Here is a 19,681-nt window from a genome sequence, read left to right as displayed (position 1 = left end):
CACATCCTTATCTGCTTGTGTCAGCAGCGTCTGGGCACGGTACTGCTGTGCATGTCTATACGTAGGAAAAACACAGTGAGGATGTAAGAGAAAATCATTGATACATCCCCAGGTCCCCTTGCTAAGCCAAAGCTTCCTTTAGCAGAGGGCTAGAAAGCGGAGGAAGAAAGATCTGGATGAACAATTCCAGAGGTGAGAAATGGGTAGGCAAGTCGGGGTGAGGGTTCTGCCTGGTGGGAGAGGCGAGGAAGGTTCAAAAGAAAAGTTGCAGCGCCCGTCTGCGCGTGTCATCGATGGGCTGGGCGCCCGAGGGAGCGCTAGCGCGGGGCCAGAACGCACTGCGGGGCCGAGGGCCGGGAGCAAACCGACAAATCTTCTCGGCGGCGGAGGCTGGGAGGCTGGGAGGCTGGAAAGGCTCCCAGACCGCTCGGGGCTCCAGAAACGCGCCGGCTCTCCCCACCTCGGGCGGTCGCCGAGGGCGCCGGGGCTCGGCGGCGGCGGCGGCGGCGGCGGCGGCGGCGGGGGGGGCCGAGCGCGCGTGTGAGCGAGTGCGAGGCTGCGGGCGGCGGGCGGGCGGCGGGCGGGCGAGTGTGCGCGGGAGGGAGGGGGAGCGCGCGCGCCGCCCGGGCCCCGGCCCTCCCAGCCTCCCGGCCTCCGCCGCGCCTGCCTCCCGCCCGCGCGCACCGGCTGCCCGCAGCCGCCGCTCCCGCTCGTGCCGGCGCTGCTCGGGAGCCTGCCCGCCGCCGCCTGCTTTGTGCTTCCCCCAGAAGATGGGAGCGACCTCTTCCCGGTCGGGAGCTATTTAAAAGGAGGGAGCGCGCCGTATTGCCTGCTAGCGTGGAGGAACCGGGGACGGATCCATCCACACTCCCCCCAGATCAGGTAGGATCTTATGTTGGGCAGCAGAAGGGATTTGGTCCGCTACGGCCAACTGTTTGCTATTTCTTGTTCCTGAGGCTACACTTCCCTCCGCTTGGGCCACGGACCGGCTGCTGGATTGTGTGTGTGTGTGTGCGCGCGTGTGCGCGCGCGTGTGTCCCCACACGTTTTCTGGGGTGTCCGCGCTTGTCGGGGAGCGAAATTGCTCGGGCTGGTGCGTCTGGGCGTGAGTGTGCCTGCCTGCCAGTGCCGGCTGCCGGAGGAAGAAAGGGCTGCTAAGGAGAGATGCTGCACCCTTCGCCGCGCTGGGCTCCGAGGCTTCGGGGCGCGAAGAGCTAAGTCCGCCCGGAATGCCGCGCTACTGGGGATCCAGGCGTCCCCACCCACTGGGCTCTGCTCCGCGGTCATCCCACCTCCTGGTAATTCCTGGGGTCTTCCCCAAGGCCACGTTTGAGAGGCTCCTTTCCGGCCAGCTCTGGGTGCGCCTTCACCTCGGACTGCGGAGAGGAGGGAGTTGTGGCTGGGGCAGGAGGAACAGGCAAGGGGGCTTTACAGCGGGGGGAATGGGCTGGAGGGTTCCCGTCTCTGGGCCCTATGCCGGGGTGTGCCTTGGGGTTCCTGCACACACAGGCGTCTTTCCCCCCACGAGATTCGAAGGGAACTTTGCAGCTGCATTATCTGCCTCTGGAGATTTGCTGGCTCTTGGGGAAATGGTCTGTGTTCTGAGGTGTGAGGATATCCTTCTTGGCTCCTCCTTAATGAAGAAGAGGGAGGTCTTAAGGGTGGACAGTCGGCTAAAGAAACCAAATCTGCCCAGAGGATGCTTTTAAAAAGACAGTATGATTGCATCCTTGATTTTAAACATCCCCCCCACCAAGGATTCTGTTGACTGTTTTGATGAATGACTGGGGCTAGCAATTTGTATTTCCCTCTCCAGACAAAGTGGCAGTGGTTGGGTTGAAAGCAGAGTGATCAAATTTAGCAAAGAATTTTCTGAACAGAGCAATAGTGCATGGTGTCCGCAGTCATTGGAAAGAAAGTCATGCCTTGCACTAGATATCTGCTTAACCCCCCCTTAGCCCGGCTCCCTTGCAGGCGCTCTGTATCTCTCCTGCTAGTCAGCCACTAGTGGTTGTGACTATAACAATACAAACTTTGTCCTGCTGGAGGTGTAAAGACTAAAAAGAGAAAAAAGGATATCAGTAGGAGGTGTAGTGGAAGAAGCTTTTTAAAAAATGACAGATGTGGTAAAGACAGTCCTGGCATCCAGATCATGGAGGAGCTGGCAGGGTAGGTGGATTCTGATCAGATCTGGTTAAAGGCATAGCTTGAGGATCTCCAAATATGAGCAATTGGAGCACCCACAACCCAGCATCTGTAGGAAGATTTGCTAAGGGAAATGGGGAAATGGGGAGCAACTAGGAGGGGGTTCTGCAAGTAGACCTCACCCCCCCACACCCCCCCAACACACACATGCACACACTTGTATGTTTTCTTTTTCTCTCCAAGCTACTCCTGCAGCAAGTCAGGAAAGGAGAGTAGAAATGTATCTAGATGTTCCATTCATTTCAGATAAGAAAACAAAACCAGAACAGGGGTGATGGCTTTTACGTTCCTCTTTCAAATCCTGTGTTACTTGGATTTAGCTCTATGGGTTTGCTAAACTTGCTTAATGGGCTGCTTAGGCTGGTGCGAAAGGAGGAAGGAAGGGAGAGCTAGCTCCATCTTTGGGGCCTTGTGAGTGAGAAGGTGGGGGGAAGACCCACTTACTTCATCAAGAAGCAAGATGTGTTTTCTTAAACGGTTTTCATTTTACAAACCCCGCCTGCTTGAAGAATTCCATTTGGTTCTAAGGGCTGTTTTGCTAAGATTTCTCCTACCTACTAAAAAAAAAAAAAGCCCTGATTTTTTTTTTCTCCCTAAAATGGCTGTTGTCTTGTCTTAAATATGGAATGACTAATTACTAGGGAATTAAAGAACTGGATAGAGGTAAACCATTATTGACTATTGAGCTGTGCAGTGTTGCAAAGAATGCAAGTGTCCATGATAATCAGACTTCATTTACTCTGTCCTGAAAGCTTCATAGGGCTGGAAGAGGAGAGTAATGAATTAAAAGAATATGAAGCCTCTGCTTTATATCTGTCTATCAATCTGTCTGTCTATCTGTCTACCTACCTGTCTATCCATCTGTCTTTCTATTTATTTTATCATCACTGTTGAATGGTTTCTGCTATATCATTTTGGATAAAGATTAAGAGCTTTGTTGACCATGAAGGGGAAAAAGAGAAATGATAGCGGTGCTTTTACTCCAAATCATATTAACAAAAGGAAGATGAAGTATGGTTAGGACTTTATGCAAGAATAACATTAATTGTTCTTTGAAGCTTACTATCTTTTGAAGAAAAAAAAATCCAAGAGAGCTTCAGCATTTTGTTAGCAAGCTATATTTAACATGTTTTTTTATCAGACAAAAATAGACTTTTATTTATCTCGCAAAGTAAACGCATGGTTTTTCTCTCTCTCCGTATTTAATCTGTTTCTTTGAAAAAATAAATGATGATAAAAGCGCTGCAGATCCAATGAGGTTACATTCTTGCTTTAAAGGAAGTTAAAGCATTCATTTAGGTCATGGTTGTGTTTCTTTTAAAGTAAGTGCATTTTAGGACTTTGTCGTCTGATTTTTTTGCTTTGCAATTCAGTGAGAGGAGCTCTTTCTCCATGACGCCTTCAGGTAGAGGGAGCCTAGCATGGAGGTAAGTAGCAAGCAGTCTATCCCATCAGCGGGGAAATAACCAAGGACCAAGTTGAAATAGAAATTAAATCTGGAAGAAAGAAAGAAATACAGGATTAAAAGAGGACGGGAGAGCACCTATCTTGCATGTTTTGTATTTTCGCAGTGTAAATGTATGTTGCTTTTAGCCAAGAATTAAATTGTTGCTTTATGTTTGCTGAGAATTTAGTAATCAACGTGTTTCAGTCTCTCTCTTCTTCCTGCTTCTTTCATTCCCCCCCCCCACTTTTTTTTTTTTCTTATGAGTGATAGATGTCTCTTGCCAGAACATCTTCCGTTATTGTCCATACCTCATACTTAGACCCCTCATCATAACCTCTACGAGATTGCCTCCCATCTGATCCAATTCTCCTGCTCCCTCTTGTGGCAAATACTCTCCCTGACTTTCCCCAGATCTCAGAACCACAGGGAACCTCACTCTGGGCTCCCTCAGCCGCCTATCACTTGGGATCTGATCTCAGTAATACTTGTGGCTACCCTAACCAGTGGACTGCTGAACTAGCCATCTCAAGTTTTCTCTCGGAACAAAGGGATGTCTACCCCCTGGAGACATACTTGAGATTTAGTGGAAGTAAAGGTCAGATGCTTTCTGATCCACGGGGACAGAATAGATCCGGGAAATGTGAGCTTTCAGAGTTGGCCTCAGATTTTGATTTGGACTCTGAGCTGGTCTAGTGGGGCCTCATTACATGGAGTGAGATGATTTTCAGTTTTCTTTTTTTCTCTTCAAAAGGTACCTTTTGCCTGTGTATCTGTGTCTCTCCATCTCTCTCTCTCTTATGGCCTCCCTCCTTCCTTAAGCTCTCAGCGCGCACACACGCCCACACGCCCACACAACACAAGATATATTTTATACAACACATATTTTGAAGACTTAAGCTAATCAATAGTTAGGTTCTCAGGAAGGTTTGTAACTCATACAGCCTATGTTCTGAACTGGAGACTTCTAGGGTAAGCTACGCTCCCCGGCAGGTTTTTAGCAAGAGCAGCTCAGAGCACGAATGAGATCGGGAGCTTGCTTCCTGTGTGTTGACTCAACTTGGAAGGCTTGTCTCCCTTGCAGCCTCAAGTAGATTCTCCTTGCTGACAAATCTTGTGAAACTCTAAGTGTTTTGTATCTACTCTGCGATTGTCCTTTGATCTGTCTAGTCAAGAGAGTGTAGTACCGAACAAGAGAGACAAAGGTTCAAGAGAATCACATTTCTTCTTTACCTGAAACTTTCCAGCCAATTTCAGGAGGAGGTGGAGGATATGTGGAAGGAGAAGAGTCCCGAAGTGAGGGGCATTATAGGCAACTGCCTGCTAAGTGATCGGGGGAGGGGGGTACAAAGCATCCTTGGCGCGGAAGCATTTCTCCATCCACCAATGTAAGATCAGAAATTCTTATTATTAGACTTTCATTTGAATAAAGTATTTCTATCTCGTAAGTCCCTAATGACATACAATGACATCACTTAGGAAAGAGCTACCTTTAATTTTTTTTTTTTAAAGATTTTATTTATTTGACAGACAGAGATCACAAGTAGGCAGAGAGGCAGGCAGAGAGAGGAGGAAGCAGGCTCCCTGCTGAGCAGAGAGTCCAATGTGGGGCTTGATCCCAGGCCTCTGGGATCATGACCTCAGCCGAAGGCAGAGGCTTAACCCTCTGAGCCACCCAGGCGCCCCAAGAGCTACCTTGAATTCTTATAAACAACTGGTATCTGCTCGTCTGTTAACTTTGGTTGGTTTATCAGGTCAGCTGACAGAAAAGTCCCGAGGGCCTGGAACACAGGAAGGTGCAGAGGAAGTGAAAGTAGTTTGAAACTGGGTTGGTGCCCAGTTTGTGCCCTCAGAGGCTCCTTCTGGTGGGGAAGTGTGAGGACCTGTGCGCCCAGGAATGGGGCTGCTGACAGGGAATAGAGAGTAGTCAGACAGACAGAGTGATGGATTCCCACACTGAAATCTTCTAGGGCAGCAAATATATAAAAAATCTGATCCTTTCTGGAAAATGTAGACTTTTGAATTCTTCTGAGAATGGGCAAATTATGTTCCCCAGTGTGAAATGATATCCTTAAACTCCTGAATGGCTTCTACTCTATGTCCTTTTGGAATATGCATACCAGTAACCTACAAAATGCCCATGCGATACCAATTCAGACAAATGTTTTCTTGCATATACAATAGGTACAGAAAAGTAAATATAAATATTAGAGCCCATCTTAATTTTTAAAAAGACCCAAAACATCATCACATGTCCTTACCTGTGAAGTCAGAGTAATTACTAATTTCTTCATTGAATCTAATGTGAGATGAAGTCAGACAGACAAGAGAGTGATTCAGCAATTTATTCCAACCCAACCATGGTATTTATTGAGCACTCCCTGTATGCAAGGCACTGTGCTGGGCTTTTTAGAGAACACAGATGATGAAGAGGAGTTACTTGACTTTTGCCGAGTGCCCATTGTATGCCCAGGGCCAATCTAAGCACTCTGAGTGTGTTTTCTCTTTAATAGTCTATAAATGCTCCACAAGGAAGCATCCTTATCGTGATGTAAAAATGAAGACGATGGCTCTGTTAAATAACTTATCTAAGAGTTAATAGGTGATAGTACTAGTTTTTGATGCTGCTCAAAAGCCGTGTTCTTCGCACCGTGTTCTCTAGTCTTAGGGATGTCATGGTCTAGAACACCTACCTGCTGAGCCACCTGGGGAATATTGCTTCAACTGCCTAATGAGCACAAAGCTGTAGAACAGAAGGAAGAAGAGAATATTGGAAGAGGCTTCATGGAGGAGGACGCATTGTAGTTTATTTTTCAAAGAGTGAAAAGGGCTTCTAAAATAAATAAAGCCAGTATGCCTGAGTGGCACAGTAGGTTAAGCACCCGACTCTTGGTTTTGGCTCAGGTTGTGATCTCAGTGTCGTTGAGATCCAGCTCCGCGGCCATCCCCAAGTGGGACTCCGCAATCAGACTGGGCTTGAGACTCTCCCCTACCCCTCCCTGCCACCATGCTCCCCCCACCCCGCCCATGCACACAGGCGTGTGGTGTGCTCTCTCTCTCTCTCTCTCTCAAATAAATAAATAACTCTTAAAATAAAATAAATAAAGTGAGCATTTTGGGAACATGTAAACCAGCTCCAGCTAATTTATGACAAGGACAACCCTGAGGTAATGTTAGGGCCGTTACCAGGCTTTCTAAATCAGCTGTGTGTCCCAGTCAGAACCATGCCATGGGAACTGTGGCTCTGGAACCAGGGATAGCATCAGCCACCAAAATTCCAGATGAATTTCCAACATGACCTTTAAAGAGAGACACTGTAACCATCAGAGAGGTCAGACAAGGGACAGACCACCTGCTATCCTGTTCCTCTCTTAAATTTAATGGTTATGTTTTCTGGGCCATTACAAGTGGTCCCCCCCCCCCTTTTTTTTTATTTGGCACCAAATGGCTCTGGTAGTTTCTCCCTTGAGCTTCTTGAACTCCTGTTCCTCATTTCTGCTTCCCTGTAAAGCACAGGACCTGCTGTGGCTGTCCCTGCTAGATGTAGAACATCCCGTCCCAACAGCAGGTGTAGAGAATCATGCTGCTTATCCTCGCCGGCAAACCTAAACTTCCGGCATAGACTATGGTAGAGCCTCCAAAGTAAATGGCACTGGGCAGAGACGAAAGGATAAAATTTGGAGACGTGCTAAGTCATATGTCCTATGTCTCTCAAAAGTTCCAAGTCACTCTTCCAAAATAACCTACCAGCCAGGTAGTGGGGATTGTGAGCTCCCTAGAGCTGAAATTTGTGAATCAGTCCTGGGCAGAAGTGGTGACTCGTTCTCCCGGACTCCTCACTGCCTCTCTTCTCCTGGCCCGAGAGCTTCTCCTTCTCTTTGCTCTTACTGCTTAGAACCTCAGCCAGCTCCGGAAGGAACAGCAGAGATTCAGATAGTCCTTTTGAAACAAATGAGCCCCTGAAGGCCACATGAAAATAAATGACTCTAGAGAGTGAAATAGGAGAGAGTTGAATTCAGTTCTAGGGCTCTGAGGTCATGTCACCAAAGTCACATCTTCTGTTTTTGTCTGATAATGTAGAAGGCCTCCAGAAATGTATCTGTGTTTTCTGGCCTCAAGGGTCCCTGGGTATCTCCTAATGATTCCCCAAGGTGGAATGATTTGCTTCTAGATTGAAGGTATTGACTAATAAAATGAGGGACCTTGGTATCCTCAGGCTAAAGTTCTCTGAGGTCAACAGCCATTTCATGACAGTCATAATATTTATTTGGACTCATGGCGTATTTAACTTCGTGCTGGGTACTTGACTTCTCTGTGCCTCAATCTGCTCATCTATTCGATGGGAATGATAATAGCAAAAAGCCATGTGGGATTTTTGCGAGGAATAATACATTAATACTTATAAAACATATGGAACCGTTTCTGGCATGTGGGTGCTCAATAAGGATTTGTTCTGACTTCTTGAGACGAAGATTGAGAGTTTCTGTCCCCGCCTGCATGCCTTTATATGAACGTGCTAATTGTGGGAGGTTGCCATGGCGAGAAGAAAGATAAGGACACACATAATGACATACACCAGAGGTCACAAAACTGTATTTCAAAAGGCCGCATAGTAAACATTTTGGGCTTTGTGGACCACAGGGTCTGTGACAATGATTCGACACCGCTGTTGTAACCTGAAAGCACCCACTGACGATACTTAAATGAATGGGCATGTTGTGTGCTATACAACAGTATTTATTAATGCTAGAATTTGAACGTCATATAATTTTCACATCACAAAACATTGTTTTTCTCTTTGTTTCAGTTAGTTAACAAAGTAAAAAAAAATTAATGAAGTGGGTCTGTAAAAATAGGTAGCAGGCTATGGTTGACCTGTTGGCCCTAGTTCGCCTATTCCTGACACACAGCCAGACTATGAGAGACACAAAGGCAATATCGTTGAGCTTGAAGAATCTTAGCAGTCGGGGTTGGTGTCATGCAAAGAGAGGTGGCCTAGAAACGGAGACCTCGTTTTAGAGCCTAACTCTGTCAAATCTGAGATGTGTGCCTTTTGAAAAAGTCTTTTAAGTTATCATGGACTGAGTTTTCGTGTTTGGAAAAAGGGGGGTAGAGGCAGAGTTAGGTGGCTTTCAGGGGTCTTCCTAGGTGTAAAAGCAGTTTTATGAAGGGAAATTGGACATTTAAGATGGATCGTGGAGGGCAGGTAGAAAAGCATGAGAGAGGAAAACATAGTTCATATTTGGGTAATTTTTGTTTAGTAGCTCAGTTGATTATCAGGAACAGTAACCCTGGGAATGTAGACACGTGCTGTATTATGGATGGTGACCTTGAATGCCAAAGTGAGGGATTGGGGTACTCTAGCTTCCTGTTGTTAGCCTGAGTCCCAGTTTTATAGATCAGGTTGAGAAAGGGAAAATGCCTTGTCTTAGGCCACAGTACTGCTCCTTCAGAGCTGACACCAGCACTCATTTCTTCTGGACCCCAGATCAGTGATCCTTCTGTCTACCACATTGCCCCCAGCACAGTGGTAGAATGAAATTAACTGCAATTACATGATTGTGACCTCAGAGGGGCAAGTCTAAAAAAAATTACAGAAGCTACTTTGAGTATTCTCTTTGATAAAAAAGATATTTATTTATTTATTCCAGAAAAAGAGAGAGAGAAGGGGGAGGGGCCAAGAGAGGGAAGGGGGAGAGGCCAAAGGAGAGGGGGAGGGAGAGAATCTCAAGCAGACTCTGCTGAGCAAGGAGTCCCAGGTCAGGGTTCAATCCCAGGATCCTGAGATCATGATCTGAGCCGAAGTCAAGAGTTGGCTGCTTAACAACTGAGCCACCCAGGTACCCACCTGCCCTGTGTACCTCTCCCCTCTCCCATCCCCTCGCTTTGAGTATTTTCTAAACATGGTCTCATTCTGTCTCCCAGCATATCTAAGAAGGTAAGTCTGTGAGTAATTCCATTACAGAGAAGGTGAACTGCAAAAAGTCTAACCCAAGACCTGGCCCTCCAACCATCTTTGGTCTGGCTTCCTGCTGACCATCTTAATTTTCAGCTCAACATGTTGTTTCTTCAGCAAAGCCTTCCCTAATACCCTAGTAGTTCAGGTCCTCCATTGCTTACTCTTGGAGGGTAGTGTCTTGCCTTTATAACATTTATCAGAGTTGATAATGTTTCTTTTTGAAATAATTTAAATTAACATCTGTCATCAGTCTTCTCAGATACATAATAAATTCCAGAAGGGGAATTGTATCTGTTTACTTCATGGCTCTAGCCCCAGTGGCCCTCCCACTCCAGACACGAAGAGACATTCAGGGTTTGTTGAGTGAATGAGTGAATGAATGTTCTTGCATAAGTCATTGATATCGATGAAAGCAGTCTTTGCTTAAAAGGCAGAAGTTACTATCTTCACTTGCTAATGAAATGATTAAATGATTGGCATTTCTTTCTCCACTGACTTTTTTCTCAACTATTCTATTGGCTCCTCTCCAATCCTGGCCTATCACAAAAAGACCATAACAAAATAGTCTTGGCATAGTTACATACATTGAAACTATAACACTTCAGCCAATATTGAAACAATTCTTCAAATATAGATTATGGAATTGGTATAAAGGGCATATTCACTAGATGCTTTATCTAGTAGAGAAACTGTATGTTTCATAAACTGTGCTCAGGGATTTGTGTAAAAATTTTGTTTTCCTATAAGCTACCCAACTTATTCCTGTAAATACTAAAATTTGGCCAGTTCCTTTCTAAGCTGTTTTCATTTAAAATGAAGTATTTGTTCTATGTGTGTATATATATATAAATACACATAATGATAAATAAATTAATATATAATAATAATAATAAATACATATAAATAAATACACACACACACACACACACACACCTGGTTTTAGAGCCATGTCACTGCGCATATTGTCAGAAACTTTAGAAAATTGTAGCACAGAATATTGAGAAAGGGTCACCATTACACGAGCATCTGTTAACTTGAGTTTTTTAAAAAAAATATTTCTTTTTACTTCCTTCTGCTTTTCTCAAGAGCATTTTATTCTTTTCAAGGACTGTGATTTGACACTATGCAGGAAAATTTAAAAGACTCACAAGCTTCAAGTTGATAGGGTTCCATCTCCTGAAAAGCAATCTACTTGAAGATGAAGCTTAATGACTCAGGGAAAAAGCTGATGAAATTCACCAGCCTCTGCTCACATAACCAGCATTTTCCTTGTTATGAAAGATTTTTTTTTTTTAAAGGCATTCTGAATGTTCCTATCACATAGCTTGAAATTAGATTCTGTATTAAACATCTCTAGTCCCAAGAGGCAGACTAGAAGGCAGAAAGTGAACGGCAAAGATTTACTCTTGAGTTGAGGTAAACAGAGGGAGTGGTAATATTCCCCTAAAGACCCTATGATTTAAAGAGCAGAACTTTCCTCACCACCCAAGGACCCAGTTTTGGGGTTTACATTTCAACATATTATCTACTCTATTCAGGAATTGTGCATGGAACTTGGATAGAAGGTCTCCAAGGACTTCCATTTATCCTCTGTCTTTGCTGCGTGTTGATACGGTGTCTTAGAAATCCTTAGCTGTTTCTATTTAAAGAGGCACAACTAACCCTTTGCAAAATTATGAAGTAGATAGAAGTTACTCCCAATGCTTTAACCTCCTCTTCTGGGGACCCCTGTGATCTCCGGGTAGGGTCCATTCTTCTCCATTGTCCTCTCCCCCACCTCCCCACCAACTTACCAAGGGGCTCCCTATTTTCATGCTGTCTGGAGTCCCAATCTATGAGAAGGAAAGCCTTTCTGATATATTATTTCACATCATCATTTTACTGATATGACAAGAAACACTACATTCTAATTTGGGGCCACTGCCTTTGGTCAAGTACCTTGTCTAAGTGCCCTGCCCTGCCATCTGTGTTTGCCAAAGATACCGTATGCCCTGTCTACTCTCTACCCAGTTCTGCCCTTTATGCCAGGGTCCTTAAAGTATGGTGCCAGGACTGCCTCTATCAAATCAGCTGGGGTGCTTATTAAAGTTCAAATTTGGGTGTCCTCTTTAGAACTACTGTACCTCTGATGATAACCCCCACTTATCTGCATATTAATGTATTTCCCAGGTGATTCTTAGGTGAGCTTAAGTTGAAGAAGCAGCACTCTGTGCCTTTATAACATCATTCCTTCCTTCTGTAATGTCCTCTTACTCTCTCCAGCTTTTCGCCATCCTTCCAGCCCTCTCATTTTAGGGAATCTTCCATAGCCTTCCTAGTACTCACGGCCATTTGAGTAAGTAGTTGAGTTTGAACACTGTCAGTTCATTAGGCACAGGTTCAATTATCTTTGTAATCCTCACAGTGTTTGGTTTGCTGCTTTGCCCATAGATGCCACTCCAGGAATGCTTGATGAATATATGAGTGGTACACTGTCTCAAACTAGAAATACAGAGAGAGCTGTCCTTCACTCAAAAACAAACAAACAAAACAAAACACAAAACAAAACAAAAAACCCTCAAACAACAACAACAACAACAACAAAACAACCCCACAAAAACCCACACACATTTCTTAAGGTGAAATGTCAACAAGCTAGTGTGGAAAATATTTTTAGATAGTAAATCTTTTTTGGTGACCCAGATAGAAACGCATGCTTGTGACCTCATTTTTTTTTTTTTTGTTCCCAGTGTGTAAGGTCAGACATCAAAAAAAGGCGGCTCTTTCCCTTCAGGGTGGATGGTGAACAAATTAGTATCCGAAATAGTTATTATTGTCCATCATGAGGCCCCTCAAAGATGCACAGAGTACAGACAAGGTGCTCTAAGGCCCTGGCCTGCCTCGGGGAGTTCACCAGGCTTGAAAACCCTGGGTGGTAGAATTGTAGGCTGAGCAGTGTGAGGTTTCTAGAACCCTGGTTATATTAACCTAAGAGCTCAGGTGCATTAACCTGGGAACGAGGTGGTCCACTTTGATTGTCTCACTCTCTTAACACCTGGAAAGTCTCTCCGTTTCTGTAGCAATGAAAGAGTTCTGTACCAGAAAGGAGACTCACACTCTGATGTTTGTAATCCATGCCCCCCCACCCCACACTAGAATGTGATCTTCTTGGAGGATATTAACTTACTCATCTTTTAACACGTATCTGGCATATGTGAGTGGCTAAGAAAGCTCGGCAGATAAAACCATGAATGAATGTGTTGTTTTCCTGTTTCTTTGAATTACTGGTTTAAAAATTAAAAAAAAAAAAAAAAAAGTCTTGCCCCCCGCAAGACAGCGGATTTGTTGAAATTCTTGGAAAAAAAGTATTCTCTTGTTATGCTGAAGTTCAGTATTATTCTCCCCAGATCCATCCATCTGTCATTTTAGTTTTGCTTGCTCACTGCTAGAATTTCTTTCTCTAGTTTCTTTTCTCCTGACCAAATGGAAAAACCTTGAGATTATTACATGACTTTGGAGTGATTTTAGACCTCAGATTTTAGCTGATGATCCCCCAAATGGATCAGCTTTCGCTTGCTACGTGATAAATAGGAGTGCTTACCCTTACTCAGGAGTTGGGGAGGCAGGAGACAGGAGCCACAAACATGAAGGCTCTGGAGGAGGCAGTACAAACTACGTGCATTTGTTCAGGGGGAAAGCAGGGCGCGTGGAAAGGTTACTCTGTGCTAAGTATCGAAGTAGGGGGCTCCTTGCTACCAGAGGACAGTACTGCTCACCTAGGAAGCGAAAACAAACAAAAAGATGCTGCCATTTGGGAAAGCGCGGTGGCAATGTGCTTTCCAAGTGTAAGCACTGGGATTAAAATCCTAGTTCACCTCTGTTTGTACGACTTTAACCAGTTTACTTTTACAAACCGTTTATTTTTCTCATTTATAAAATGAGAATGATACTACCTCCTTGCCGTATTGTCAGAAAGGCCATGGACAGTGAACACAAAGCAGTCGGTGAAGCACCTGGGACAAAGCAAGGGCTCGGTCAATGGCTTCAGTCTTTATTGTCCTCGGTGCCAATTTATGACAATAAGTGAGGCCCTCACTCTGGCCTTGGCACTGGCAAAATGAATCTGATGACAGCCCTGGCCCAAGATAAGCACAGCGGCTTCCCTTTGAATTCCTCTTTTATTTAGTTAGTTTTGAAAGACTATTCCCCAGCTTTCTTTCTCTTACTCGTATTTCCATACCGGTATGCAGAGTTAATATATTTAAATTGAAATTCGTGATGCACTTTCCCATTTATGAGCCTTCTGTAATGGAACTGATTTTTGGTTGGTGCCTGACCAGATGTCTTCTTAATGCACTGGAAGGAGAAGATATGCTTTGTTGAGGATGTCTGAAACATTAGGACCCTCTCAACACAGTAGATGAACTTGGCATTCCAAAAGAAATCAGCAAGCTAGGGCTCATGGAGGAGGACCTGCGCCCAGGTACTGGGGAAAACTGCAGAGTCCCCCTTCTCTATGCCGGAGGTCAGTTTTTCCAGCCTGAGGTTCTCTGCCCATGAGCCTGAATCACATTTCCTCTCCTCCACTTAATCCTCACATTGGCTTTTCAGGGCGATACTGGCATCTGCTCATTTTAGGGGCTTCTGCTTCAGTCAAGGCACATTTTTCAGGGCAAATGCCTCGTCTCAGCCCCCAGATTCTGATTCACCTTCAGAGATTTGGTGAATCAGCCCATGACCCTATGAAAATGATTTTATTCATTCAGTAAGCAGGTGCTGTGTGTCTTTTATGTGCCAGATTCTGCTCTAGGAACTGGGTTGGGATCCATCAATGAACAAAAGAGACAAAAATCTCAGCCTGTACAGAATTTAACGTCTATCAGAGAGAGAAAGGCAATACACAGAACCATCAAATAAGTTATATTAGCACATAAAGAAGAAGTTCTATGTAGAAAAGCAAAGTAGGGGAAAGGGCCATGGGTTACATCTCATGACTTTTCAATAACTTCTTCATTGTTTAAAATCCTAAATTCATCTTTCTGTTTTTGGCCTCACTGTCTGACCAATCATCCCAGTGTCTTCCTTTGATGAATGAGGTGAGTGTTTTCTGACCTGGCCCAGGATCCTGGCTGTAGTCTCAAACATTCAACCAGAGGACTTGAGCCCCTTATATGAACTCTTGCTGCTGTATTCTAGAGGACCTGTCCCAATTTATTAAGCAACAAAAAGGAAATTCTTTCTTTAAAAAGAAAAAAAAAAAAAAAAAAGGTAAGAGCAGAGAGTCCTTGTGGGACCAGAGCTCCTCTGTAACTCGTGGTCATGGTCTGTTGGCCTGAGACTGGGTGTCAGAAGAGTAATTTTCACCCTGGATGGATGGTCAGATAAGGCAAATCATTTTCGCATCATCTCTTTGTCTAAAAGCATTCACCAGTGCTTGTCTCAGTAGTGGATAAGAACTTAGGGTTGCTTAAATGTTGCCTTAGAAACGGATGAATTGCTAAGCTTTGATGTTTTCACTCAGCAAGAGTTACATAGAAGGGAATTCCAGGTCCTGATGAGGGAGAGTCAAGGAGTTTTCCTTTGAATCACTTCAGCTGCCAATCAATGGAATGAGATTCGGCCGCCTTTGTGCACGGGGCTGGCGGGAATGCCAAATGTATTTCTTCTCTAAGAACCGGGTCCTCCTTGGTGGTCAACCCTAGCTCCAGCTTCCCATAAGGAACCCATTGCTCTGCTGCCTGATGAGTCTTTATGTCTCTGCCAAGGGGTGGGGGTGGGGGGCTCTTCCTCACCCTTTATAGAAGCCATTTGCCAAAAATATGTCTTGCAGGTACATGTCCCCTTCCCCTACCAAAAGCACATCCCTCTGTAGGAGCTGGGATTGTCTGTTGGCTTCAAGATAAAGAATGAGCAGAAGACACTCTGAGTCTTCTTGCTACGGTGCTGAAGGCTCCTTTGGACGATGTAACGGCTATTCCTGAGCAAGAACTGGCTGAGAACTTAAGAGTTGTTTGGAAAGCACCATGAAAACCAACCTATCCTTGTTCCAGAGTTCAGGTGATCAGGGCAGAATATTTTAAAAAGCCAGGCAACAGAACAACATACTAGCAGCTTCTTTCCTGCTGAAAATTTATGGAAATACATATTTGAGGAGACAGTAGGGAGGATTTGCTTGAATCTGATGATGGAAGAAAGACCCTGAAATGAAAGAATGAAGAAGAACCTCTCGTTTAGATGCTGTCTTGCCCCCTCTCCTCCCAAACATTTGAATTTGGTGTTAATTTAATAAAAGAAGAAACTAAAGTCCAGAGAATTCTTTCCATTGCCAAAAACCTGTCTCAGTGTTTTGTGTCTACTGATTTCACAGATTATAATACTGCCACCTTTTGAATATAATCGTGATGTTTTGCACTTAACCTCAGAAAGCCCTTTCCTTTTTCTCTGATCGGAATTTTTACAGTTGCATCCACTCTTAGACATCTGTACCCTTTTGGCTAATAACAATTGTGAGATGTGGGGTGGGGGAGGGCTTTTTTTCTCTTTTCTTTCTTTCTTTTTTTTTTTTGGCTGACCTTATAGATTGCCCTGAGAATGTATGTAGGAAGAGGTGGTCGGGTAATTGCTAAAAACTGACCAGGTAAGGGGCAGTGATCTCTAGGGCATGTCAGCTCACACATTACATCACAGCTATGCATGCCTGTTTGTTGGAGTCTCTAACCCATAAGATAAAAGCCAGGCTATTGGAAACCTTCCATGGAACTTTTGCTACTGAGACCCTCCTTACCCTGCATGGAAGCCAAAAGGTTTTCCAACAGGTCAGTCCAAGCCCAAATCCAATACTCTCTGAGATGACTTCATACACTATCAGGGATGCTCTTATCAGGGTTTGGATCTTAGTTCAGGAGTTTCCTATCTGTATGACTTTCTGACAAGCACTTAACCTGTCTGAGGCTCAGTGAACCCATTTCTGAAATGGGCTAAGAATATCTACTGCAAAATGTCATTCTTAGGACACTGCATTGCACAACTCCAGGTGGTGCTATTCTCATGGACCATATTGGAAATGGCAACACCAGGAGCTGTGTAAAATAACAACACTTGTTAGTGTAAGTATTAGATATAATAATACACTTAAAGAATTTAGCATAGTGTCTGCCATCGTGTTTACGAATAAAACCTACTGTTAATCTCTTGGGCAACTGACCATGATTTGCTGTTGTGCCATTTTGACCTATGCTTCTAAGAAACAAAATAGTTTGGAGCACAGAAAACACAATCCTGAATCTTACCTGGAGGTAAGAAAGTGTTGTCATGGTCAGGAAATGGAGAGAATTTCCATATTTTAGAACTTGGAGACTGGATCCTAAAAGGTCTGAACAGCCTATTGAAAGGATTGGGTTTATTTTTATGGCAAGAAGCAACCAATGGAGAGCTTTAAGGGGGGGTAGGGGGTCACATCAGTACTTTAGGAAGCTCATTTTGGCTGAACTGTGAAAATGGACAGATGAGATTTGGCAGAAATTTAAAGGAAGTGGTTGATTATATCAGTCCTCGAGTTGGGCACAGGTTGGAATCACTGTTCTGGGTTTACTTTCTCTTTTCCATACTACTCTCTGGGAGCAAATACTTAACCTTTCTGATCCTCACAGGTTCCCAAGACATTTGGAATTGTATATCTTCCAAAGGGTCACTACCAGTTGTTTCCTTCTCCTTTTTAAAGTTGAGATCGCCACTGTGTCATTTTTTATACTTGCCAGGCATTGGAATCAGTTGTAATTCTGTTTTTTTTTTTTTGTTTGTTTGTTTGTTTGTTTTTTGTTTTTTAATAAAAGGCAAAAACTGGTCTCCTTGTTTGCACTCGTATCCCTGTACTCTTAGTCTTTTTTTTTAAAGATTATATTTATTTACTTGACAGAGAGAGAAAGAGAGAGAGACACAGCGAGAGAGGGAACACAAGCAGGGAGAGCTGGGGAGGGAGAAGCAGGCTCCTCACTGAGCAGGGAGCCCAATGTGGGGCTCGATCCCAGGACATTGGGATCCTGACCTGAGCCGAAGGCAAAGGCTTAATGAATGAGCCACGCAGGTGCCCCTGTACTCTTATTCTTCATGGAGCCAGCAGAAAGATGTTTTTAATAGGAGACTCAGCGGATACCACTCTTCTGATCAGAACCTCCCCGAGTCCCATCTCTTTCACAATCAAAGCCAATGCCTTATGGTAGCCTCCCTGCCCCTCCTAATCCATCCGCTGTCTGTTCCCAGCTCCAGAGCTCTCTCATCACACTGGTTCCTCTGTGGTTCCTGGACTATGCAAAGACAAGTCCTTCCGGGTCTTGGCATTTGCTGGAATTCTCTTCCTGTAGATATCCACAAGGCTTGGTCTCTTACTTCCTTCAGGATTTTGCTCCAGTGTTGCCTTATCAGAGAGGCCTTCCTTAACCATCCAGTACAAAATCCTGCGTGCTGTGTGTGTACACACACACACACTCACACACGCAGACTCCTTGTCTTACTTAACATTGCTTTCTGCTCCATCCCTCTAGCACTTTTTAGCATCTGATATTTCTATTTATTTGTCTGTTTCCACCCAATAGAATATATGGTCTGCAAGGACAGAGACTTTGTTTTTGTTGTTTGTTTGTTTTTAATTCTCTCATGAACTCTTAGGTCCTAGGAGAGAGCCTAGCAGGTGATTCTGAAACACGTGGTTAGGCAGCACCCATAAATATTTGTGGAATAAATGGCTCATGATGGAATTGGAATTAGAGTTAGACCTTCCACTACTCTTGCACGTTGTTTCAGTGACTCCTTGTGGGTTTTTTTTTTTTTTTTTTTAAGATTTTGTTTATTTATTTAACAGACAGAGATCACAAGTAGGCAGAGAGGCAGGCAGAGAGAGAGAGAGGGAAGCAGGCTCCCTACTGAGCAGAGAGCCCGATGTGGGGCTCGATCCCAGGACCCCGAGATCATGACCCGATCTAGAGGCAGAGGCTTAACCCACTAAGCCACCCAAGTGCCCCGTGTCTCCTTGTTTTGAGTGGCAGTCCCACCCAAGCCCTGTAATGACTGATTAAGTAGACCCACTGACCATGAATCTTGGCATATTTTGAAAAGACGCTTTTTCTATTTTTTTCAGCCTTTTATGTAGAATGTAATTCTGCCATTACAACCTTTAGCCGAGGCTTGTCTGAGAAAAATGTCAGAGCTTATCTCCCCATAGTGATGAGCTAAAAGGAACTTTAGGCCAATGGTGGGCTCTTTGAGGGTCTGCCAGAAAGTGCTGGACCAGGGGGCTCTGCCCGGGCCTTGGTGAATTTCCACTCCCGCCATGAGTGGCCAACCTGGGCCAGAGAACGTAGGTGAGTGCGTGGGTGGCTCTCAGACCACCCCAGGCTGTGGAAGGTTCCAGTCTAGCTCCACTGTGAACTTTTTATCGGGCCACAAGACTATGTTCTGACTCAGGACGCCCCCTTGCCATCACTTTGTCTGATGTTGGAACTGGCCTTCTAGGCCGGAATTACCCTGACTTAGAGCAGACCCTCCTCTCTGTCAGCACCTTACAAAGCCTCAGGGGCAGAAGTGATATCTGGGCAGAGAAGCATTTTGCCTGAGCTGGTGGGTGAATTCAGAGCCATGGTTTCTCAGTCTGCCCCTTGGCCCTGTGTGGCTCGGTGACTCTCCTGCTCGATCTGTAATTGCCTGCAGCCCTTCATCAGATGTGTAGTTTGTGGTCACTGCTGTTCTGCCACATGAGCTAATTTAGTTGGAATTATGGCTCCTGTATTTTTTTTTTTTTTGGTCACTTGAACCCTCTGTAGAACTAATATGTGTTTTAGAATTGCCCTGGAAAGGATGACATCAACCCCGAGAAGGAACATTTTATGACTGGTAAAGCTGATTTCACAGCCTGCCAGACAAGGGTCTTAACACACAACTAGACCCAGGACTGTTATCTCCCTTTCCTGTTGCAGACAGCCACAGACTCTAGTGCGAGATCTATCCCCAGATGTGGAGCGCTGTGCTTTGAGACCCAGGTGCCCAGCCACTAACACATCAGGAGCACTGGGCTTGCTGAAAATGAGGAGGAAATGTGCTCT

The 19,681-nt window shown here is 44.7% G+C and overlaps 1 protein-coding gene across 11 annotated transcripts in view; it reads left to right on the top strand.

Annotated features, from left to right (window-relative positions):
- The first annotated feature begins 681 nt into the window (after window positions 1–681).
- The window catches only part of SLC8A1 (solute carrier family 8 member A1), a 322,699-nt gene continuing 303,699 nt past the window's right edge, over window positions 682–19,681 (top strand). For 5 of the 11 annotated variants that reach the window (XM_059405525.1, XM_059405527.1, XM_059405524.1 and 2 more), the window contains exon 1: window positions 1,012–1,298. In XM_059405525.1, coding sequence (XP_059261508.1) covers window positions 1,230–1,298 — 69 coding nt within the window. In that variant the 5' untranslated portion in view covers window positions 1,012–1,229. Of the gene's footprint in view, window positions 883–1,011; window positions 1,299–19,681 lie in introns of those variants that run through there. The other 6 variants (XM_059405531.1, XM_059405529.1, XM_059405530.1 and 3 more) reach the window with 3 other exon arrangements.

This window comes from Mustela nigripes, chromosome 7 (genome assembly GCF_022355385.1).
Source record: "Mustela nigripes isolate SB6536 chromosome 7, MUSNIG.SB6536, whole genome shotgun sequence".
NCBI classification, from domain to species: domain Eukaryota; kingdom Metazoa; phylum Chordata; class Mammalia; order Carnivora; family Mustelidae; genus Mustela; species Mustela nigripes.
Note: the sequence above shows the minus strand (reverse complement) of the source record. Positions and strands in the feature narration are given on the sequence as shown.